Below are 27,039 nucleotides of genomic sequence, written 5' to 3' on the forward strand. Positions count from 1 at the left end.
TCAATAAAACACCTACTCTCACACCACAAAATGGAGATTTCTCCTCAAATTGGAATAAGATCTTAGATGAATGTGGCGCACAACTAGTCACAATCATAGTAAAAGAAAGGAAGAAAGAACTCACTATCCTGGAAGGACAAATTAATAGCCTAGAAGAGGCTCTAAAGAAATTTGATGGCAGTGAAGAGTTCCACAGAGATGTGAAGGACCTCCAACAAAAACTGGATTCACTTGAAGATGAAATAATCTTAAGAAAACAAAAGAAATTTCTTAGAGACAAAAACGACTATTCAAATGGCAAAATACATGATTGGGCTACAAATATGACACAAAGATCTGAACAAAGAGAAAGAAAATACAGTAATCAAAAAGACAACTATAGAGATAGAATGCCCAGAAGGTTTGATAATGATGTCTTCACTCGGTCACAACAGCCTGTATATAGATACAATAGAGACAACTATAATTATAATAGGAACCGTCAAAATAGGCGATCTCCCCAACACAGACGGAAATTATCTTCAACTGGGTATGATTCATCACCTAACAGGAATCATAAATCCAGGTATCAAAGATACCACAGATCACCATCCCCCTATCAAGTACGTCCGTCCACTTCCTCTTCTTTTTTAGGGGAAAGAAAGGAACGGAAAAAAGTAGATTTTCGGAACCTCCATGGGAAGGAATATCTCCTGAACCGTCTCGATTCCCCACAGGGACAGAAAAGATACATAAGAGAAGAGGATGTCGAGGAGGAAGAAACATCTCCAAAAAAGAAAAGACCAAATCAAACATCAAAGGAAACACTGGATCAAACATCATCAATATTTCCCAGAAGACACTTTCTGAACCAGAAGTAGCACTCTTAAGTAAGGGCCTAAAATTTGCTCCAAACCAACATCTGGACCAATTTGACCTGTTTGTGGATCTGAACAAATACATACGAAATTTAACTCTGAAGAGGCATTTTCTAAAACATCCCATGACCAACCTCGACCAATTACGAAGGAAACCATTAGTGGCCCCTCCGTCTAAGTATTACCCTATCGAATCCAGAGGGAGCCATATTGAAATTTTTTTCGAGTCTGTTAAAGAAGATTTCATGAAGATAAAACCACATAAATGTAATAGAAATAATTTGAATTCCCAAGAACAACAAGCCCTAAAAAACCTAAAGAGAGATGAGTCCATTATAATAAAATCAGCAGATAAGGGGGGAGCAGTCGTGATCCAGGACAAACCAAAATATTTGGTAGAAGCACACAAACTCATCAACGATGAAGAAACATACAAAAAATTGGATAACGACCCAACCCTAGAATATAATGAACAACTATTGGAAATACTCAAGGAAGCTAATTCCAAACAAATAATCTGCAAAGAGGAATTCAAATATATCTATATAGCAAACCCAAAAGTCCCTATCTTCTACCATCTCCCAAAGGTCCACAAAAACAGAGAGGAACCACCGGGGAGACCTATTGTGGCAGGCATCAGCTCGTTATCTTCCAACTTGTCCCACTTTCTAGACTTGAAATTACAAAAATATGTTAATCAACAAAAATCTCACTTAAAGGATTCAACCCAGCTTCTACGTGAATTGAAGGACATCCAATGGGAACCCACCCACAGATGGGTAACCATAGACGTACAGGCACTATATACCTGCATTCCCCATATGAATGGTCTAGAGGCTGTTAGGAAAACGTTAGAAAAGGACACAGAGGTTACTAAAGAAGAACAGACGTTTATTTTGGACGGAATTAAGTTCATACTGAACCACAACTACTTTGAATTCAACGGACACTATTATGTACAACGCTGTGGTACAGCAATGGGGACAAAATTTGCACCTGCATACGCCAACATATATATGAACGACTGGGAAAACGAATATATATATCTTGGCGAAAACTTCAAACATAAAGAAATGGTCTACTACAAACGTTACATCGATGACCTAATCCTAATATGGAACGGGAATACAACGGAAGTAGAAAAAATGATAGGTAATATACAGAAAAACCAGTTCAATTTAAAGTTCACATTCAAACAGAATGAAAAAGAGATCGACTATTTGGATTTAGTTCTCACAGCGGAACCAGATGGAAGCATCTCTTCACGAACTTTCTTTAAACCCACAGATGCAAATGGATACATACCCATCGATAGCTGTCATCTCCAAAGATGGAAAACATCTGTCCCATACTCCCAATTTGTAAGATTACGAAAAAACTGCAGCACACTGGAAAAATACTGGGACCAGTCAGATACACTTAAAGAAAAATTCCTAGAGAAAGGTTACAAAAAAATTGAGATAGAGTCAGATCAAAGAAAAGCTTCAATAATACCTAGGGATCCACTTTTAATTGAAAAATCAAAAACCACTTCTTCACAGTTTTCGAATTCAAAACCTTTCATCACCAAATTTAATCAAGAACACTACAAAATTCGGAAATGCCTAGACGCACATTGGCACTTGTTATTAAAAGATCCAATTTTGGGCCCTCATTTATCAAAGAGACCAACCGTAATCTTCAAAAGAGCCAACAATTTAAAAAACATGCTAGCTCCAAGCAAACTAAAGGTTGACAATAGACAACAACAGAAACAACAACACATCATGGAAAAACGCATGGGATTATTCCCATGCAATAGATGCATATGTTGTAAACATATTGAAAGAAAGACATATGAATGGCTCAAAACTAACTTTCCAAGATTACCTAAAATCAAGGACATTGTCACATGTGAATCCACCTACATTGTGTACATGCTAAAGTGCAGCTGCAACCTCATTTATATAGGAAAAACAAAAAGAGTTCTCAAGTTACGAATTCAAGAACATATGAGGAACATAAAGAACAAAGTCCTCAACCACAGTGTGCCACGACACTTCCTAAAGAAGCATAATTCTGACCCAAGCCAAATGACATTCATAGCGTTGGAACATATAAAAATCGACAACAGAGGAGGTGACAGGGATTTAACCCTAGCAAGAAGGGAATCTTATTGGATCTTTCAGTTAAATGCCCAAATACCCAACGGGTTAAATGAAAACATCGAGATGACACCATTTTTGTGATTACAGAGCACATATTCTACAAATAGCCCATATCTACACACCGTAAATATGAGATAACTATCGAATTAAATCCATCGTGATGGACATATGTGAGAAATCGGAACATATAATAAAGATCCCTCATGAATTCGATCGAAGAGTAACAATAGAATAAAATATTACCCTTATACGTAGAGCTTAACCATTAAAAATAACTCTAGACGCCCTTAGTATTATTTTTCTCCAATCAATACAATCATGATCGCAAGAATAACGGATATACATATGGACTCATAGACTTTACAAATATTAGAAATTAAAAAATAAAAATTAAAAAATTAAAATAGAAATAATATGTTAAATAAGAACATACTTATATACTGTTTCATAAGGAATTATTTCTGAATATATTAGGCTAATTAACAAAAGTTTATGAATGTCATTGGGAAAAATTGTTTCAAATATGTTTCAACATTAGTCGACGTATTATAAATATATATATCATGAATATTGTGATAAATGTTGAAACTGCTCCCACAATTTCAAAGTACTGTATGAATTACTATCTTTGTTCCATGTTTTTATTTCGGTGTTTCACTTTCTTCCTTTTTTTGTTTTTTTGTTTTTATTTAATCAGATCCATATCTGTAAGAGATCGTTAATTAACAAATGTAACATAGAATTGTGAATCAATACGTGGAACACATTAAAAATTATAAACAAATTGCCCAAGTAAGAACTCAACAAGAAATACTACCTAAGTTGAGTGGAACGCAAACAGGAAGCATATAACTTAATGAGTAACCTCCTAAATGGAACGCAAAACCTAGAGCGGAATTCATGCAGGCTGAGAAATATAGAAGCAATATGGCGTCCATATGGAACGCACCTCCGACTGAGCGTGGAACGCAAGCCGGAAGTAATGAATACCAAAAGACCAGGACACACTGACGTGTACCTGGACATAAGTATTGAATAGAAAAACATGGCGCCCATTTGGAACGCACTTCCGGCTTAGCGTGGAACGCAAGCCGGAAGTTAACAACACTAAGGATCAGGACACGCTGAATGAACAGCGCGCACCTGAATACAGAGATCCATTGCGGCCATTAAAAATCGATAAGAGGCGCTCTATCCCACTACCACCAACGAACAGAATACACTCAGAATAAATAATTAAAGCAGATTATAAATATAGGTTTATCCCGGTTTATCGGTTAAAACAAAGAAAGAATGCATTATGGGTAAACGAGGCATTATGGGTAGACCCACGCTGAGGGAAAGAAACTACCTATAAATGAATTAAAATGGATATATAGTCACCTCCTATAATATATATTTTAATAACAAGTACAGGACATATACCTAATATAGGATAAAGAGTATGTATACTGAGATAATTAAGATTTAAAATCCCACCAATAACATATGGGAGGAAGTGATGTCATTCAGATACCCTTATAAATAGAGATCAGATCTGGGCAGCATTCATTCTGCTAGCCTCTCTGAAGCGAACAGGAGTCTCCTAGGAGGTAAGAACCAGGAGGGGTAACTCAGACATAAATGCTTGTTCATGCTAATTAATAACTATGGAACTTATAATAGAAAATTTACATACCTCATGATTATTATTTTTTAGATATATTCATTTTATTTTGGATGAAGACTCATCATCCAGGTTTTTAGGTAAGGTACCGAAATAAATTACATGACTTAGATATGTGATAAAGGGGTCTATTACTAATACCCAGTTATTATTTTCTATCATCAGGAAAATATATATATATTTTTAATCATAATTTAAAGGAGGCTGACAGGAATTTAAATACCTGCTACTTCATAGGTACGTTATAATAAATAAAAATATTCACCTATATGCACTTTATAATGATGAACTAAATCATGAAATTAAAATCATATTTAAAATCAATTTAATATTAATAGGCAAATTCACCGACTCCAATTTAAAGGAGACCGACAGGAATTCTGAGACCTGTCTCATTTTAGGTATGTCAACTAACTTCCATATTGTTACACTATAGTTACTTAAGATAGAAAATATTTGTTAATCACTGGATTTTCTTAATTACAGGCCACACTAATTGGCTTTATTCTAAACCTACCAGCGGATATAAATTTATATTCCCATCATAGGTATGTTTATTCACTTATTAATCAATAATATAATAAATTTTTTTTTTTTTTTTTTTTTTTTTTTTTTTTCCACTTATTCACATTAAGGAATACTCAATTCTCCCATAGGTCTTAAGAATATCATGCCTTACATTATTAATTTATCCTGGATAATATTTGTGTAAGCGGAGGAAGTTTCCCACAGATATCACAAAAATCACGACCACAAGGTACTCATATCATAATTAATTAATAAAAACAAAAAATAATTATGACTAAGTCACAACACAACATATATATATATATATATTTTATATATATATTTTTTATATATTTTTTATTATTTTTTCTCACTTCTCTTTTTATTAATAATTCACCATCTCGTCCCCACCATTTTGTTCTATATTATTCTTCCTCTTTTTCTGTACTTGGTGGAAGTTTCCCCATTTATTAGAGTAATAAAAAGAATATATATGTATATATTTTTTATGTATTGAATATTGAAGCAATATTTTATACTTGTAGATTATTGTATTTCCCCTGATGAAGTCTCTGTGAGACGAAACGCGTTGGGATTGTCTACAAGCGTTTTTTACCCGATTATCCTGTGAAGAAAATAAACAAACAAAATATTGGAAAAGATCTCTTTTACTACTTCATTGGATACGGATTATTGCAAATTTGTATTTGAATTCTGTCTTAGGCGCCATACCACTATTGGGTAAAAACATTGGGCTTTGTTCGTTCCCTATCCCTCAGGGAACTTAGTGGTGAGGCTGCCTTACTTGTACAATATATAAAAGTATACTACTCTGTAAAATATCTGTGAAATAGGCTCTAGCGCGAGTTGGAATATTGGGGATACATATATATATATATATATATATATATATATACATACAATTAAGGAATCTGCGCAAAGTCAGGTTTTTCAATATAAGTCCGTCCATAAACAGTCGTGCAGCTCACTCCAATGAGGTTTGTTTCAACCTCAACAAGAAATGAGAAGGAGCGCACACGTGAGCAAAGTGGAAAACAGTTGACTAAAAATGCGTATAAGCTCACATACATGTAAGAAAAGGACAAACAGCATATGAGGTAATCACCGCTCCACGGCACACAGGTACAAGGGACCAGGGCGTCACTCCAATGGACCCCGGACAGAGGCGGCGGCAGCGGCTTTCTCCACACACCACGAGACGGACAAGCGATTGCAGATCCAGTACGTCAGACGACCACGCCCCAACGCGTTTCGTCATAGGACTTCGTCAGGAAGCGTGTGGGAGGTAAGTATGGTACGGGATATATAGCATGCTAAATTAGCTTGAATTTTTAACAGTTGTAGACAATTCACATCTAGTGATTGGTGCTTACATCGCACAATCTGGCTTTGGATTTGTTTTTGTGCGATGTAAGCACCAATAACTAGATGTGAATTGTCTACAGCTGTTAAAAATTCAAGCTAATTTAGCATGCTATATATCCCGTACCATACTTACCTCTGACACGCCTCCTGACGAAGTCCTATGATGAAACGCGTTGGGGCGTGGTCGTCTGACGTACTGGATCTGCAATCACTTGTCCGTCTCGTGGTGTTTGGAGAAAACCGCTGTGAGAAATTCCAGTGAGGAATTGTTTGGTACGAGCAACCTTTGGCTTGTTTTTATGAAGTGTCCTGTCACTTTTATTAAACATAATTTATGCACCATGAAGCGCCCCTCTCTCTTTCTATTTTGAAAGATATATATATATATATGTATATATATATATATATATATATATATATATATATATATATACACACACTGAGTGGCCAAATTATTATGACCACTTGACACTTATACACAGATCGGCCATAACTTCACCTTGTTGCCACTAGAGGACGAGATAGCTATTAAAAGGGAATGCAGGACAAGTGAAGCATCAATTGCACTGTGTTGCTTTGAAGAAATGGGCAAAAAACATGATTTTACTGAGTTTCAACGCGTGATATTTGTAGGCACTCGAACTGTCGGAAGCAGTATCAGCAAAACAGCTGCACTTGTGAAGTGTTCGAGAGCAGCAGTTATTAATGTTTACAGAGAGAGGACTACCAAGCAGAAAACCGGGTCTCAAAGTCAGGCTTGTGGCCATCACAGGCTACTGAATGCTCAATCTGAACGGAGACTTGCCAGAGTTGTCCAGTTAAACAGAAGAGCAACAGTACATCAAATACAGTAGCAGGGAATCTTAATCAAGGAGCAACTGTGAAGGTCTCTGAATGAACGGTTCACCACACATAAGGAAGCCTATGACCTGTTTGAAAGCCTCTACTGTCTGCCTTGAACAAGAGCAGACGTCTCCAGTTCGCAAAGGAGCACAAGGATTGGACAGTAGATGGAAAAGGGTCATGTGATCCAATAAATCGCATTTTCAATAACACTATTCTGATGGCAGGGTGTGAATATGCAGAAAACAGCACGAAAGCATGGACCCCAACTGCATTGCCACAACACTTCAAGCTAGTGGAGGCAATATTATGTTTTTGGGGATGTTATCTTGGCATTGTATGGGTCCTTTGATTTCTGTGGAACAACATCTGAATGTCCAAGGGTATTTGAGTGTTATCGCAGATCAAGTACATCCTGTTATGTTAATGGTGTACCCTGCAGGGGATGGATACTTCCAGCAGGACAATGCTCCCTGTCATAAAGCTGGAATTGTCCGCAGATGGTTCGAAGAGCATGACAGAGACTTTACCTTGCTTAGTTGGCCTGCACAATCACCAGATCTCAATCCAATTGAGAATCTGTGGGATGACATCGATCGGGCCATCAGGCAGCTGGATCAAGTACCATCAAATCTTAATGAATTGAAAAGTGCAGTTCATCGGATTTGGTCTCAAATTCCTCATACCACCTACCAACATCTCATAGAGTCCATGCCAAGAAGAATCCATGCAGTATTAAGGGCAAAAGGTGGTCCAACATTGTATTGAGGGGTGTTCATAATAATCTGGCCACTCAGTGTATATATATACATGCACATATGTATATTTAAGTGCTTCCTGTGCCTTGGTAGACAAATCTCAATAAAGGATAGTGCATACATTGGAAAATATGTAGCAAATGGTGCTCTACTGCCACCATGTGGTTAAAATCTATACTTAATTAATACTGAGTGATATACACTATGTGGAAGAAAGTCATTGGACACCCTGGTTTAACTCTGAAATAATGGAATCTTCCTGACAAAGTGAATATGGACTCTTCCCACATGTATAAATATGGACGCAAGCGTCGTAGCAGATCATTTGCTGATAAAATGACGGACAGGAAACGCACTCGGTTATCATGATCGATCTGCGGCTCACAAGCCTCTGATCACAAAAACCAATACACGACAGAGACTTTGTTGGTGTGAGGAGTGGAAAAACTGGACGGTGGAGCAATGGAAACAAGTCCTATGGAGCGATGAATCACGCTTCACATTGTTTAGATTAGATGGGAGAGTGTGTGTATGGCGATTGCCTGGAGAACGCCTGTTACCCGAATGTGTAGTGCAGTGGCAAACGCAGGATTTTCTGAAGGGGGTTTCCAGAGGGGCGGAGCAAAGCACGGAGATGGACACTTAGGTGACCCAGTATATGGCGGGTCATTTCAAGTATTATAGATAGACCAAATGTATATAAATAATAATAATAATTATATATATATATATATATATATATATATATATATATATATACACACACACACGCATATATACATACATACATACAGGGGCGTCAACAGCAGTGTAGATCCCTGGGCATAGCAATGTATTGGGGCACCTACCGATCCTCCAGCGGTAGGGGTGGGGGAAGCTTTGATGTCCAGCGGGTGGTAGGGGGTATTATATCAACCGCTCAGCATGTAGGGCCTGGATCAGTAATTTCCACTAATTACCCCTTTACTGCACAGATGGTGGGAGATGAGGTGGGAGAAGGGGGCATTGGGCTGAATGAAGGTGCCCTGATACATAACTTCCAGGGTGATAGAGGATGTTTAATATGCAGAGGGATGTTTAGTGGAGTGGGCTTATTATTCATAATTTTCTGGTGGGAAGACAGCTTGCTTGACTGCAGTTATCTCCAGTTCCCGGAAATAGATTTCTTAGATTGTAATGGAATTAAAATCTAGAGTATCCCACCTACAAAATGGTGTTGGGGACTAGGGGATCAGGAGGCAGAGCAATCTGCCAATGAGAATATAAAACTACATACCAGGTGTGTGGAGCTGGAGCAGTAACCAGCTGCTGGAAGGCTGATATCTCTGGTTCTGGGAACAGTAGAGACAAGCTGCTAGTGTCCATTAAAGGGGAAGAGTCCCAGCTTTTGGAATATTCCCTCAGAAAAAGTCTAAGTCAGACAGAACCTGAAATATCTGACTGGGAAGAGCAATTAACAGGCTTGAATGGGGACCACGGCTTTGAAGTCAGATATCTCCGGTTCCCAAGGGCCGATTTTTAAAATTCTAGTACCCATGGAAAGAGGGGACCCTCAGCTTTCAGTCTCGGATCCTTAGACTCCTGGGGGGGTTTCTGGGTACTCAGAAACCCCCCTGCATGCGCTACTTTAGTGCCAACAGTAAAATTTGGAGGTGGATGCATCATGTTCTGCTGGTATGGCATGGGATCACTCATACAGGTGCATGGGAACATGACATCGGCGACCTACAGAGATATTCTGGATAACTCCATGTTACCTACGTTGTGGCGTTTCTATGGGAACGACGATTGTGTGTTCCAGGACGACAATGCGACTTGTCATGTTTCGAGGGCTACAATTGAGTGGTATGACAAAAATCAAGTCTAACCGACTAGCATGGCCTGCGCAAATACCCTGATTTGAACCCCATAGAACATCTGTGGGACGAACTTGAGCACAGGTTGTGGTCGCGATCGCCTCGCCGTTCTACACTACCACATTTGGTGACTGTATTGCAGGAGGAATGGCACAATATCCCACTATGTGTGCTACACGAACTTGTGGAAAATTTACCACGACGAGTAGCTGCTGTTATTTCTGAAAAAGGTTTTACCCCCTATTGATTGTAAATAAATACATGGTTTCCGTTGACATTGGTGTCCTATGACTTTCTTCCATATAGTGTATATATATATATATATATATATATATACATATATATACAGATGGGGCAGGTCCCATCTTTGCAGTAGAGGGCAATGGGAACGCCAGCCGTCATCCCCCGCCAGCGCCATCTCTATAGCGAGAAGGGGATGCGCACGCACGAGAGGCGCGCGCGTCCCCTTCCAACAGCGCTTCCAGCGCTTCCCCCGGGTCACCGCCGGCTTGTCGGAGACGGACAGGGTTCCCGTTGCCCCGCTGATGGAGATTGAGATGCGTGTGCACGTGAGACGCACGCGCGTCTCAGTCAGATGGTGAGGCAGGCTGCTGGCGGATCGCCAGCGGTGATGTTCTGGTTATTCGCCTGCAAAGAAGAGGCCTGGCCCCATCTGTGTATATATATATACATATATATATATATATATATATATATATATATATATATCCCATGTGGGGATGCGTTACACGTCCTCCCAACCTTTTCATACCCCCACTGTCCACATCGGCATGGAGTTTATTCTATAAAGTGTGCTGAGCACAGCAAGCCACCGAGCCCGAAGCAAGGCGAGCGCAGCGGATTACTTCACATGTATTCTGCATACCCTTGCGGGGCTCGCTGCGCTCGCCATGCTTTGGGCTCGGTGGCTCGTTGCGCTCCCCACACTTTATAAGATCAACTCTGCGCCAACGTGGATAGTGGGTGTATGAAAAGGTCGGGAGGATGCGGAACACGTACGCTCGCCATGCTTCTGGCTGGCGTGGATAGTGGGGGTGTTTCAGGAACACATTCACACCTGACATCTCAGTCAGGTTAAAATGGTCAATGGTTCCCACACAATGTAATAAGCGCTGACTGACTACGCTAACTACGTAACGCTGACTAAATAAGCGCCGTCTGGCCGCGAAGGGGCAGGAACACGATGCTGATACTGACAGGAACGCCTGACTGACTATGCTAACTATGTAAGCTCTGGCTAGCTGCGAATGGGCAGGAACACTACACTACACTGACTACGCTGCCTACACTGGCCATGTGAACACTACACCTATTCCGACAGGGACGCTACGCTAACTGCGTAACAGGCGCTGTGATAATACACAAGTACTATACTGTATATATATATATATATATATATATATATATATATACACACACACTCACCTCTCTCTCCTGCAGCAGCTCACCCCACACTGACTGTGGGGTGAGCCGGCTCCCTCCGATGTACTGAGAGCGGAGGATCATGCTGTTAGAGTGCTTTAAATGCACTCAGCCCTGATGGGCTGTAGGCGTCTCCATGGAGACGCTGTCAGTACATCAGAGGCAGCCAGCTCACCCCACAGTCAGTGCTGGGTGAGCTGTGGCAAGTGAGAGGGTAGAGTCTGCGCTGGGGCCTGGTGTTGTAAGTTTACAGATGGGGCTGGCTTCATCTTTGCAGATCACACCAGCCCTGCCCACATGAGATGCTCATACGCCCCCTGGGCAACCGAGCCTGCCTTCGGTCCCTGCCGCCTCCCCCGCCATCGCCGCCCGTCGCCCTCGCCGGCCCGAGCGCCCCCCTAACCCTGCCTGTCTCCCTGAAGCGAAGACGGGCAAGGACACGCAGCGCCCCCGCCGAGAGACTGGGACGCGCGTGCGTGTGAGACGCACGCTCGTCCCAGTTCAGTGAAGCCACTGCCGCCGGCGGGGAGGGTCTGGCGAGCCCCGGCCAAGGATGCCAGGGGCTCCATCTGTAGGTATAAATTAAGGTGTGGTTAATAAACTTTTACTTTTATCTTTGTGTGTGTTTTTTTAACATTCTTTTTACAGGTGGACTACAAGTCCAAGGGGGCCCATTAATGCCCCACATGCTGGGACTTGCAGTTAACCAAGTCCCAGGATGCATGGTAGGCCTGCTGGGACTTGTAGTTCACCTGTTAAAAGCAATGTTTTTTGGGGGTGATTTAACTGTATCAGGCCTGCGTCCACAGCCCACGGACACCGGTGATAGCCACGGACTTCAGCCCTGGACGGGAGAAGTCTGTGGGGGAACCCCTTTATTGGGGGGGTCCCTACTCCCCCAGGTACCCCATCCAGTGTCCCCTGGCTGTGGCATGACATCGTGGTGCTGGTTTAAAAAAAACGGGTGATCCCCAGTTTTTTTGTCCCCCCCCCCCATATTTTTTAATTCAGGATCGGTCCAAGAGTCCGGATTGGTTTCAGAAATACGGGGGACCCCTACGCATTTTGTCCCCCGTATTTTTGGAACAAGATCCGGGCTCAATGAGCCCGGGGCTGGTTATGCTCAGGAGGGGGACCCCACACCATTTTTAAAAAAACATTTTTTAACACAAAATTGCACATGTCCTCAAATTCGCACATTTTCATGAATAGAAATTGCACTTTATCGCATTTTTTTGCCCGTAATTCGTATCTAACTAAATATGCACATTCCTGGCAAAAAAATGCGATTTTAAAAAGTGTGATAAGGTGTGATTTCAGATAATGCTAAAAAATTGCATCCTATTAAATGTCACCCTCAGAGTTTGTAAGAGAAAGATACAATAATCTAAGGTCAAATTAAGCATGCATCATGCATCATTGTAGCCCCTCCTGCCTTCCAATATTCATACATTATTAATATACATTACTTGTGGGGGCTACAACGACTGTCACATTAAGCACAAAGATCTTACTCTCAGCATAGTGTGAAAAAAATGTTTGCTGCATGTGTGATGGTCTCAGTAATATTGGGGTGTATTTATTAATCCTTGGATGGTATTATACTGGACAGAGATAACGAACCAGCTTATCAGCTCTTGTCATTTTTCAAAAAAAATGGTAGTTAGGATTTGATTAGCTGGAACTTTATCTCAGTCTACGTCATCTCCATCCACAGCTTAGTAAATTGAACCCTTTATCTTTCATATGTTATTTTATCACAGTTTTTCTATTGTATTGGTTTGCATTTCAAATAGAGGGGGTTCTGTAGACCTGATCACCGGGTTGCTAATTTGCAGAGCCCTGTGATTAGGGATATGCCACCAAGACAGAGTGAAATCCCAACTCCGTGGAAGCCTGCGATTTCTTTAGCGTGCTGCTTACTATTAAATATTTATTTTTAGTGTGTGTGCAGTCTGTGTGTAGCCCAGAACTTACTCTGCAGCTGTGATAGAAGCAGTCGGATCGGGGCCAGAGCTGATGTCACATGCCTTTCTCTCAAACACCTGGGCACACCTGCGTTTTCACTGACACTCCAAGAAATTGGCCGGTTACCACCCAAAAATGCGGCTTCATGTCAAACAACTTGTGTATGGGCAGCAGTCATAGATGTAGCAGATTTGTTCGCAGGGAGGCTTTGTGCATGCGCGCTATGAGCTGTGCCAATGCAGTAATCACCAGTTTTGTACAATCAAAACTGAACCTGTGACTACGCCTCCTGGTGGTAGCTTGCGGTAGGCCGGCAAGCACAGGGCAAGGCTGCCCTGCATGCTGGGTCCCTCCCTGCCAACATACTGTATTTGGTACATTTTGTGGGTACACCACTATTGTAGGAGCACTTCTCTGCTTAGCAAAGTGCTTGCACATTAAGGGTATCTCACTAGCTGTGAAGCATGTCGTGGTGATGCCCTGTTTTGGTGATTTTGAATGCACCCACCATGGACACCCCCCCCCCCTCAAAAGAGTGGTTTTGGATAAGCTTTTGTTTACCAGGCCGTGCCTCGGAATGCTCAGTCGCCACACCACAAATGCTGAGTTGCTGCCCAATCGCCACCCCCTTGTCGTACCTTAGACTGTTGTCAAATCTTCCACAATGCCACCATAGCTTAAGTGTTCACACATGCATGGTTGCGTGTGTCCAGATGCGCAGGCTGCTGATAATCGCAACTAGTGATTTTCGGCAATTTGCAGCAGAAGCAGAATTAGGCTCATTGTCATTGCAATTTTATTTCTTTGTTTCAAGTAAAATGTATAAACAGTTACTTCTGTAATTACATTGTTTTTTTTTTTTTTTATCAAATTGAGAAACATCATTATAATACTGCAACACGGACAGGTTTGAGCGCAAGAAGTTTCCTATTGTGCCGCAGATACCACTGGATGTATGACCCTTCACCCTTCACCCTGGATGTATGACCCTTCACCCTGGATGTATGACCCTTCAGTGATGCTATCTGCAAGATTGCACACCAATGTGCCAGGCAATATATGCACAGTACATATATTATGTAGATAGATAGATAGATAGATAGATAGATAGATAGATAGATAGATAGATAGATAGATAGATAGATGATACAGATATATTCTCTGTACATGCGAAATACCATCAGATTTTACTCAATTCTTTAGACTATCCTACAAGGTACATATAGAGGGCAGGATGGGAAATTCTAACTCAAACAATACTTTGATGTACAGTATATACATCTATGCTGAAGCTGGGCTGCCAAGTGACAAATGTGTTTAAATAAACAATAGATAAAGCCAAGGGTAGGTATAGTTATTTTGCTCTACAATGACTGCAAGAAGTGGCTAGTTATTTGTTTAACTTTATTATTAACACATCTTTAGGCTTAGTACATCATGAACTGTTACAATCAAATAAGTGACTCTTTTATAATATACACAATTTCAGACACAGCACTTTTAACTTTACTTCCAAGTGAGAGGTAACTGTGTAGGCCTAAAAAGGCTCCTTAAACACCCAAATAATCCTGTGCACTTACTGAAATGTGTACTCTCCTTAACATGCAGTTTGTTATTATACAGTACCATATTTTGGAAAGAAAAATCTAATGTTGCCATCAAAATTTCACTTTCACATCTATCCTGCCTATTTCATTTATATCTTACTTTATACATCTGGCCTGGTTCATCCATCATGTTGAAAAAATGTAAAAGATTGAGCATATGATAGAGATAAACAAAAAAAATATATAATTTTTTGTGCTGTGTCGTTGTATTTTTCCACTTTTGCTAAACTGAACTTATGACATTTTAATGCACTATGTGTACATAAAAGTTAATATTTAATAGACAATGTAATTTTCTGTAAAAGTGAATCATGAGTCTGACACAGCAAAACATTTTTTTCTTTTACAGAATTGCATATATATACATGTACTGTATTTGGAGCAAACTTGTGTTCATACATAATAAAAGGTAGCAGTTATAAAAGTGCAGTTCAACATTTTGAAAATCAAAAGAAGTAGTTAGTTCAAAAACAGCATCCATCATAGTGTTCTGTGAATTAGCTTCAGTAACTATCTAACAATGGGGCAGATGTATTAAGGCTGGAGAATAGATAAACTGGAGATAAAGTGAAAGGAGCTAAAGTGAAAGGAGATAAAGCACCAGCCAATGAACTGTGTTTGAAAATGACAGTTGGGAGTTGATTGGCTGGTGCTTTATCTCCATTTTATCTCCAGTTGATCCACGCTTCTCCAGGCTTAATACATCTACCCCAGTATTAGAAAACACTGCTCTATGTACACAACAAAGTATTTTTACCATTTAAATGCATTAATCAGGACTGGTACAAACAGGAATTGTTATTGATTGTTGTTTTAGAACAAAGGCTTTATTAATTTGTAACAAATCGATAATTGAAATGCTGAATTTTTTTTTAATACACTATGGGGGTTATTCTGATTGACTCGCTAAGCAGCAAATATTCGGTGCTTAGCAAGTCTTCTAATATCACCCACTGTCTGCAGGAATGTGCGCCCCCCACCCTGCCCCCATTTCCCCTGGCAACCACGTGAGGGGGTGTGTAATGAAGATACATCCCCTCGCATGCCACAGCTGCGGGAGAAATCATTTGATGGTCACCGAAAGTCACTCTGAGCTGACTTTTTTTGTGGGTGCTGGGACAAAAACAGGGCGCCCCCGACCTACTTGCGTAACCATAAGAAGACCCAGCGTTTTCATGGGGATACCCATTAAATGCTGGCCATTCCAATAGATCAGCGCAGCCACTGCCCCGTCTTACCTGTCCCTCCCTCCCTGCTAAGAATGGCCCAGCGGTGAGCAACTCGCCGCAGCTATTCACAGTCGGTGTTTGCACATGTGCAGAAATGGAAATGTAGAAACCCCTGTTCATTGGGGCAGGGGCCGAATACAAGTGATCCGGAATCAGCCCCTATGTGCTACAAAAAACAGTAATACATGATGATTTGTGTACAGTATCAAACAACTCCTCCCTACATAGTTAATATAACTGACCACTGTAACACAAACATTATTTACTTAAAAAATATTTTAACAAATACACATTATTGTGAAGAATTTGTGAATAGTGTGTGTCCTGATATCTGCTCATGCAACTCTCCAGGTGGCCTAACATAACTAAGACACAGATGTGCTCAATAATATAAACATATCACCATTAAGATATAATGATCTAATACTCTTCACTGCACAAGCAAACCTGATAGACAGGTACTGTACATAAGTATCCAACTTGTTTGTCAGGTGACAGCATCATGTGAATGTAGGTCAATCTCTATTGTGCAGATGGGAATTGGTCAATATTTGAGGATAGGTAAAGGAGGACACATATGCTGCATATATTACAGTAATGCTATTTTACCAGGAAGTTGCCACACACACACACACACACACACACACACACACACACACACACACACATATATAAATTGCAGAGATTTACAAAAATCGATCTAGATTTACAATATTCAATCTGCTAATGTTTACATGAAGCTATGATACCAACTAACATCATTATACTCAGCTATATAGAGGAAGGATGATGCTTTGATTCTTCATTTATTACACGCTACATACCTCATTAAATCCCATACTGATGCATTCCCTATCCTAAACTCTTTCTGTAAATCAATAGAAGACAAAGTGCTAGTGCTTAGGCAAGTAAAGCGATAGCTTTAATCATTGCTCATCTATACACATCTTGCCTGGGATTCAGATTCTTTTTTATCATTACCCTTAGGTGGCATGTTGCCACAGCTGAGAACTAGGCAGGCACAACTTATACAGAGCTAGCTCATGCATGCACTTGCTGCAGCCTATCTGTAACGTGTGTCAGCTGCAGGGAGAAACCCACATTACAGGAGGACCTCAGTCTCCAGGTCAGCGCGATGCCTGTTAAGAGACCTCTGCTTTTCAGCACCACACCGCCCGGACAGCGCGATGCATGGGAGACCTACGCACTTCAGCACCACACCACCTGGACAGCGAAACGCCAGGGGCAGACCTATGCGCTTCAGCATCACGTCCACCGGACAGCATGATGCCTTGGGGGGAAATCTCTGTATTTCAGCGCTACGCCGCCAGGACAGCGACACTGCCAAGAACAACTTTATAATGTATACTGTATTGCCAGAAGGAAGGTGATAACCCCGTTCTCCAATGTACAGGAGATGATCCAAGTGAAGACACACACACTGCACATCATGAAAGGCATAGTAAGTCTGCAATACACAACTGGTTAAATAGATAGTACATTGAAGAAATCTTTGAGTCCTACCTTGGGTCCCTTGGCAGGGGGACACCTCACGTTATTTGTAGCACCAGCTGTTTGATTCATCTCGCTACAATTAGAGTTCCTTCAACTTCGTCCCCTATGTCCCAAGGCGTCTTGTTGGAGTTTCAGTCTTTTATCTTTATATTGGAGTTTCCTGCCTTGTTCTAAATCAGGATCAGGTTCCGGAGCTCTGCAGGATGTGCTCAACAGCACACAGCGATGGTGCCAGGGGTGCGAGCAAGGCAGGGGTGATCACCACACAGATATAGGATCCGGGAGATCAGCTACAGAATGAAGTGCAGGGCGATTACTGGGCAAGATCTTTGCAAATCAATTAGACACTGGAAGCATTGCAGCTCCACCTCTGTCACAGATCGCAGGAGATCGGGGAACTTGGCTCAGACCATCATACAATATGCAGCGCAGTCATTGCTGAAACTTACACAACAGCTGCACCTGGCACACTGACTTACACCCACTCCCTCAGCAGCACGGTGGGCAGTACACTACTCATGTGTCAGGCTGCTACCTGGAGTATTGCTAATGACTTGCTGGCCTGCTGGATTGCCGCTTGTTTTTCTCTAGTGTTGTGCCTTTAGAAGATTATTTTGCACTATGACTATGTGTGGTCACCTGTATTAAATAAACCAGTAAGAATATGCCATGTCAGGTGTATAGGAACCTTGTAATAGTACATATACTGTAGTTTACTGTACTTGTCATGGAGTCTCCTGCTCACTTATCACTAGAACTTTGCCTCATCAAACATTCTCTCGTTTTGGGGATGTGACAGACTGTGAGACATCATGTAATATTCGTCCTGGTGTTAGTCTATTGTATCATGCTCATTTACCATCACTGTATTTGTTTCAGCAGCTTAAATCAAGCCTGTCTCTTATTCTTGTGTTCAGGGATCTGTATCTTGCACACAATTTGCTCTTGTTTATTAGATTTCCTTTTTTTTTCTTTTATGAGACTTTCTCTCTCTGGTCCATCTACTTGTAGCATAAGTGCAGTACTCTCCCTTTTGGTATAATATGAGGATGTCTACCTCTGTACCTGTCTACTCACTAACAGCATGAGGTGCTCATAGTGTACAGTATGGGGGTTATTCTGGTTCCTTCACACAGGGGACCAATGTTTTGTGTCTGCAAACCATCCGACCATTGAATGATTTCTCCCTCGCACCAAAGGCTGCGAATGGATGATTTTGCAAATCATCCATTCACAATGTTGTGGGGGATTGCAGCAGGTGAGGGGGTGGTCAACCATGCAGGTGTTGGGCGGTGTATGGGGGACTTGCAAGGCTGTCTCAAACAATCATATTATAACCTGTGTGGTCCTCTCTTGCCCAAAGTGTATGTCTCAGGCACATATGTGCTCACCTATGAGGTTGTCTCTCTTGCCCCTAGTGTATGTCTCACATACCTGCCTCCTCACCTATGTCTCTCTTGCCCCTAGTGTATGTCTAAGATACCTGTTTCTTTGCATATTATGTTGTCACTATGGATTCTAGTGCACGTCTCAGATAACATTTTCTACAGTACTAGTTAAAAGCCTGTCAAAATGATGGCTTTTGCAATGTACTTTCACTTTGAGCTGTGACTGTTTTTAGTTTTCACTTTGAGCTGTGACAGTTTTTCCCCCACAATCTCTCCGCCCCACCCCCAGTCCCTATCTGGTCTTACCTCAAATCTCTGTTTTCACAGCTACCTCTCTCCATATCCAGCAAGTTTGATACAGACCAATGTCCCTGCAAACATTGCTTTCACTTTCTGTTATGACATCTTTTAACACACAAAGGAGAAAGTTGGTCCATCGAGTGGCTTCCAGTGGTCACTGGCAGTACTTCACCTCATAGAGGTGAGGAGTAGTTAGTCTTTAACGGGACTTAATGGGACTGGTCTATGGGACTGATTCTTAGTTGTATCAAACCCGATGGTTTGCATACAGCTATAATTGTTGATATTCTACGCAGGTCCCATTCTGTGCATGTGCCCATAAAACACAGCCTGATTGACATACAACTTCGAATTGGGCCCTATGAGTTATTTGTAAGCCTACCCAAATCGTGTGAGATCTGCTACATGCATCTGTTGTACCGGTAGCTTCCTTACTGCTTAATATCAGTGTGGAAGCATTAAGCGCCTCATCTTTTGATTTTGTTTTTATGCCATTAAAAAGTTCACAGAAGACAGATTATGCATGTCTGTGCCCCGGACTCTGGGATTAGGTTTCTCTCTAGTTATAAATAGAGTTACATTATTGATACGGTGTTCTGTTTCACACTATATTTTGCCTCATAACTCTCACACTTTTATTATCAATCTGTTTTGTCGTGTGCCTCCTTTTTCAATTACAGAGATATATACTCACTGAATGCAGGGGGAGAAGGAGTAAATAACACCAATTTTGCACAAAATATAAAAATGTAATAAACTCTCGAGTCATTTATTCCTCTGGATGTACTGTCCTTTTTACTCCCTTGGAACCCACTTCCTTTTGTAGCAGGGAGAAACTTTAATGTCAAATTCATTTTCCATGTACCTGTCAAAATGTGAGCATTGTTTGTAATCATCTAGAAAAGTAAAATGACTCTTAAATGAGTTTATAACTCATAATTATTCATATAATCTTTTGTATGACACATTCAGCATCATTAACATTAACTTGTGGTATGACTGAGTGGACAGCACAGTAGTAGCCACGGTATCATACCCTACTGGCATATTCTCAGCACATACAAACAGATGTGTTTTAAATAGAAATGAGCTATATTAGGATAACTTTCCATTCTATTCTTCTTCTTCAAATGCATATGGTAGATCAACATAAACATACTGGTAGGTTACCTAGATTCTAGCAAAAATGAGTGTGTAAATTGTGTGCGTGTGTGTTTGCATGAGTGTGCTTATAATGTCCTGTGAAGATCACAGCTTACTGAGTCCTAGAGTGCCCGCCCTGCTGCCCCAGCAAATACCCCACTGCCGCCGTATACCCTTGCAACCATATGAGGGGATGTGTTATTAAAAGCACATCCCCTTGGCGACCATGAAATGATTTCTATTGGGCCCGCAAATATAAGTCAGCGGAGACTGACTTATATTTGAGTGCTCCAGGGCGAAGACAGGATGGGCAGCTGATGCCATGTGACGTCAGCCATCCGCCCCCAGCACTCTGCGTCCCACCCGCATTTGTATAGGAACTCCCAGCATTTTTATGAGGACACCCATGCCCCAGCACCACCACCGCCCCGTTCGCCCCATCCGCTTCCCCACCCTGTGTGAGCACCACTCCGACTATGCAAGTTGGCGAAGGTTCCCGCACAGAAGCCCTGCATCTGCGCATATGAGAATATATGCGAATGCGCAGAGGCTTACCATCGGTCCCCTGTGTGAACATGCGGGGAACCGATGGAACCAGAATGAGGGTCTATATCCCAAAAATGTCACTGGTAAAAGCAATAGGGATTATCTTCTACACACAGATTGTGTCACAGATCCGCAGCTCAAAATTACAAAGTACTTAAGCGAGTAAGCAAAACACTGACTTAAGGCGGCCATCCACTAGCACGATATGGCCGTTTTTTATGCGATTCTGAAGCATTGCTGTGACGGATCGCATGAAAAGTGATCACATGTTATTTTCCTGCGATTGCAATGTGCAGCATGTTCCCGTGTGCATCGCAGACGCAGATCCTACGGGCTGCCATGAATATTCATCGCAGCTTGTAGCCCTTACAAGGATCACATACGATACATTGTATGCAAAAGGTCTGCATACAATGTATCATATGCAATCCTTCCTGCCGGGTGAGTCTGCAGGGTGTCTCATGCGAGGCAGTTGAATACAGTAGAGAAAAATGGTAAATAAACATAAATTGCATCTGCAGGCAACACTAAAATAATTATCAGTGTGGCAGAAAGCTACTAAATGTGCCTTCAAAGATGGTTTAAGTACTGTAATGCCCCTTTCATACCGCACATATTAACCGTTATATTGTCGTTTTTTTACCGTTTCAAAACGGTAAAGTGTGCGGTCTGAAAGGTGCTGAGTGATTTTACCGTTTCCAAAAAAACTGTTTTTGGAAACGGTAAATATGGAGGATCCTACCCGTTTCAGACCCGTTTATTTGGAGTCTAGAACGGGTCTGAAACGGTATTCTCCCTCTCCCTCCCTCCCCCCCCCCCAGCGTAGCGAAGGGAATGGTCATGCTGGGGGCAGGGGGTCCCTGCAACTCCGGTGCACTGTGTCCTGCCCTGCCCGGGGTGAGAGCGGGGGCTGCTGCACTGTGCCGATGAGGTGAGTGGGGACGGGCGGCTCTGGCTGAGGTGTGGGCGGCTGTCTGCCCTGTCTCACCGGTTCCGGAGCGGGGCAGCAGCGGAGTGCGGGCAACGGGCTGCTGGAGCACGATGTGGATGTCCCGCTGCCTCCACGGTGGGGTGGGGGTGGGACTCAGAGAGACGGCGCTGAGAGACAGTCCGACACAGGCAGCGCAGGGTGTGCTGATGATGAGAGGGACAGAGAGCAGCCAGCGGTGCAGCTGATGGAGAGAGGGCAGGGGGGCGCATTGAGAGGTGATGCCCCCATCACCTCACCATGCGCCCCCTGCCCGCTCTCCATCAGCTGCACCGCTGCCGTCCCTCTCATCATCAGTACACCCTGCGCTGCTGCCTGTGTCTCAGTGCCGTCTCTCCGAGCATAGTAGGGGGTGGGGGCTTTACCGCTTTTCACTGTTGCTTTCACACCGCAAACCTGCTTTAGACCAGGTATTTACATGCGGTGTGAAAGGGGTTAAACTTGTTCTGACCCGTTTCAAAAACCGATTTAAATACCTGTTCTGAGCAGGTTTTGCGGTGTGAAAGCAGCATTAAGAGAAGGAAAACCACATGAGGGAAGAGGGTCCTGCTTGTGAGAGCTTACATTCTTAAGGTTAATTAATTATCCCATTTATTTTCACAGACAGATATCCTCAAACCCCTTAGTTCACAAATTCACATAATTTTATAAGCGAGGATGTTGGATTGGATAGGATTCTGTTTATTGACAATTTGTTGTCATTACAAAGACCCAAGCAGTTTATGCTACATGCACCTACAGTATATATATTATTTATTAGCTAAAATTGTACATATTTCCAGTAAACGTTCTACAATATTGTGCCAGCATCAGTTTGTTTCACAAGAAACAGATGGATTTAAAGTAGTTCACATTGGTATGGAAACATCTGGGTTGTCATTAAAATACTCACTTTCTTCGCAAATAAGTTATTGAAATACGGAACTGTGTTTCCTTCAATAAATGTCAGGGCTGCCACAACCTTTTTTTGGTTGAGGAGGCAAAATATAATTTAATTTTGGCAAATGACACACCACCTATCTGATGACGGGTGTGGATCTTATTGTCGACAGCAGTTAGGTCGACAGTCATTAGGCCGACACTGTTGCGCCAACAGCTGGCAAGGTCGACAGGTGTCTAGGTTGACATGGGTGAAGGTCAACAGGTGTCAGGGTCGACAAGGGACAAGGTCGAGATGGGTTTAGGTCGACACAGCATTAGGTCGAGATGGGTTAGTTCGACAGGTCGGAAGGTTGACATGGTTTTTTTTTACTGTTTTTTTTACTCAAATGTCGAGACAGTCGACATGGACACAGTTAAAAGTCATCAGCAGCCCCTCGCATCGCTCGCTACGCTTGCAATGCTTCGGGCACTATTTTATTGTTTCACCACGTCCTAGTGATGGTAGGGCATGAAATACCACCTGTCGGCACATGATGGCTCAAAAAACAGTAAAAAACACCTTGTCGACCTTCCGACCTGTCGACCTAAACCCATGTCGGCCTAACGCTGTGTTGACCTAAACCCATGTCGACCTTGTCCCATGTCGACCTTAACACCTGTTGACCTTCACCCATGTCGACCTAGACACCTGTTGACCCAACGGTATCAACCTAATGACTGTCGACATAAGTGCTGTCGACAATACGACCGTATCCCCTGATGACAGAGCTATCTATCTACAGTGTATACATACACAAACTTAACAGAGAACACTAGGGAAATTGCACATAAAAGCATATTAGAAGAAAAATACAACAATAGGTGGCCCACTTACTGTTTCTTATGGTTTATAAATCCAATAAATTGTGCTATTTGGACAACAAGACAAGATTCATTTCCACACATATGTATTAATAGTCACATCCAGGATTACAGACTCTAACTGGAGCTCATCCCCGCAATGGGTAATATTCAGAGCTGTTCCCTGTTGTGCAAATTGACAGAGAAACCAATATAGAAGCACTGTACAAGCATACGGACCCCAGTACACATGCGCATTGCCAAACAGCGACTAAAATCATGCAATTTTTGTTAATCGCAAACCAGCCGCTGTTTGACTGACAGTAAGCCAGCTTTGTGGGTAGTAACTGGACGTTATCTGGGAGTGTCCGAAAATTTCAGTCATGCATCCTATAGTGGGCCAGGTACTCACCCATCAGAATCTTCTCAAGTGTCTCTGCAGTGTCTGCATTCTCAATCATTTTCAATTTCATTGTTTCTTTAGTTTCAATACCAGCATATGTTCTGAACTACGGATTAGTTCCAAATACGATTATTTGTGACTCCTCCACAAAGCCGTTATGTGGGGAATTTAACTTGATTTTATTTTTCTTTCTCTTATATACAGTATACTATGCAAAGAAACTTTGTTAAGCTAGCTCGTTTTCAACTTAAAGTTACTGAGTCAATAGCGGTTTCTGCGTCTAACCCGAATCCATCCAGTTCCAGGGAGCTGACTCATTACTCATTTTGTATTGATTCTCCTTGGTCTCTCTCCTAAGACTTCTCATGTGGCTCTTTATCTGCAGAGCTAGGTAGGGTAAATTCATCTATACATCATGGACTCAAGTCCAGTGGAGTATTGTTTCAGACATAACTTTTCAAAATTGCTGAGGGGTCAGGGAAGTTTATTTTTAATGAGTGAAAGTTACAGATTTGTAATATTTGGATAAAGATTTGTTTAGAATTGAAAATTTATCTTTAAGTGTCAAAAAAAGCTGGGGAGGTACAGCACTTGGAAAGATCTAATCTACTGAGATAACCATGGCTGAAAAGCTGCCAGGGCATGTTCTTGGTAAAAAAGTGTTGTTTTTTTTATCAAAGAGGACTATGGGGTCCACAAGATGGGGACAATTTAAATGTAGAGTTCAATTTGTTTCAAATTCTAGGGTCCGGGCACGGGACCGCGCATCGGATCGGATCAAATGTCAAAAGGTGTGTACACACTTGTACAATTTAGACTATGTATACAATTTAGACTATCTGCATACAATTTAGACTACATAGTGCAGATCTGCACTATATAGTCTATGCAGCCAAGACTTTCTGGCTGCGATACGGGAGCGCGCATCGGGATCGCATCGGGATTGCAAGGGTTAAAACCCACACAATCTGCATGAGATCCAGATGAGATTTTGACTATATAGTCAAAATCTCATGCACATTGTACAAGTGTGTACACACCATAACACACACGATTTTGGTCCGATTTCACTTGATTTATCGGCCCAAGTGCCGAAATCGTGTGGAATCGGTCCAAAATCGCATAGTGTATTAAGATTTTGCATATATTTTAAGATCCACATTTTAAAAGGATATGGGCCTGTAGTACTTACAAAAAGCGGTTCCTACACAGAGTGGTCATGTAAACAAAACAGGACCCATCCAAAATGTTGTTGTAAGAGTCAAGAAAGGGCTATAAGGTTAGAATTTTTTTGTAGTATAGGGGGTACAGGGAATTTAGGGCCAAGTGCAGAGGATGTTTTAATATTTAAAACTGATGCTTGGGTCTCTTTTAAAGGGATGTCTGCATTTAGGTATAGTCAGATACTGTGGGGAGTGGAGAGAAGGGAAATGTTCGCATAGATGCAAACAAATCGAGAAATCGTTTTGTGGCGCACTCTTGAAATATTTAATGTTAATGATTTTATTTAAATAATAGCTTTTAATTTGCCTCTAAAAACTATCATACTATATAAACAAACAACATATAATTCTGCATTGAATATAGTCATATGTCAATTCAAAGAAATTATTTGGACATGCAGTATTATAATTACCCTCTTATGTATGGTGAAAATTATTTAAAACCCCTGCTGGTGTACAGCTGTAAATTGTATTTAATTAGACAGTATAGTATAACTTCAAATATCTGTCAGTAAAAGCACCAACTCCCTACTTTACCAGTGGTTCAGTTCTATACTGTTGGTGTGGTATACGGTCTAGCTTGCCAGCGCTTGTATCCAGATGGTATCAATTTCAGAGGTAGAAGTATTCAAATAAATGGTGGCTTCATTGCATCTGCTTTTTGTACGATAAGTGCTTTAATCTTACTAAACTCAGTATTCCCTCGTAGTCTCCCAACCAGGTACCGACCGAGACTAGCACTGCTTGGCTGCCAAGTTTGGATGGGTTTGGGCAACCCTGTGATGTATGATAGTAAGCTCTAGTCGCCGATAGGCATACAAATGAGAATCAGTAAATTGAATAGATATCTGTAGCTAGTACTTCTACTTTCCACTGCTCAATTGTTTCCCCCTGAGTGTGTGGGGACTAGACCAGGGGTGAGGTAGGGGTTATTGTTCCTCTAGAATAAGGGTGTTGATCGGAATGGTTATAAGAGCCAAACTTTCACGCAATTCACAAGTAGGCGACTGCAGATTGGTCAGAGCCAGCAGGTTTATTCTTATTAATCAGAGTGCTCTATTATGACAGGGTTTGTTCACTAGCATAGAATCTGCTTACTCAGTTGTGTCATAGAAACACTGGTGAAGTTTTCTTTTTAATATTATTTTTAAGTTGACCATCTTTTACCATCTGTTTTAGCCTATACAACGGCTGTCTACCTGCTATTTCCTGTTGGATATCCTCTCGCCACATCAAACATAATCTCTGACAAATAGGGCTAATTATCAGTCACCAAAAATGATCTTTCTGATATCTCAATCTGTGAAACCCACATGTCATTCTTGATCTGGAACTGTCCTTTGTTCCAAATATCTGTTTCCAAATACTGTTATAGACATCTAAAAAATATTTCACAGACTACACTTGAAAAATGAACTCATGCACTCATCATCTCCCGGATTGTCTTTTGCAGTAGCCTCCTTAATAGGTTTCCACTAAGGAGACTTTCACCATTACTGCTGCTAGATTGATTTTTCATGCATTATTTCCATACATCCTGTTGC

General features: G+C 41.5%; 1 protein-coding gene across 1 annotated transcript in view; it reads right to left on the minus strand.

Moving 5' to 3' along the window:
- The window catches only part of DPP6 (dipeptidyl peptidase like 6), a 1,240,611-nt gene extending 1,222,471 nt beyond the window's left edge, over positions 1 to 18,140 (minus strand). The window contains exon 1 of the mRNA XM_083189040.1: positions 17,792 to 18,140. Coding sequence (XP_083045166.1) covers positions 17,792 to 17,851 — 60 coding nt within the window. The 5' untranslated portion in view covers positions 17,852 to 18,140. The remainder of the gene's footprint in view (positions 1 to 17,791) is intronic.
- Positions 18,141 to 27,039: the final 8,899 nt, after the last annotated feature.

This window comes from Crinia signifera, chromosome 5 (assembly GCF_055691185.1).
Source record: "Crinia signifera chromosome 5, ASM5569118v1, whole genome shotgun sequence".
In the NCBI taxonomy this organism is placed as follows: Eukaryota; Metazoa; Chordata; class Amphibia; order Anura; family Myobatrachidae; genus Crinia; species Crinia signifera.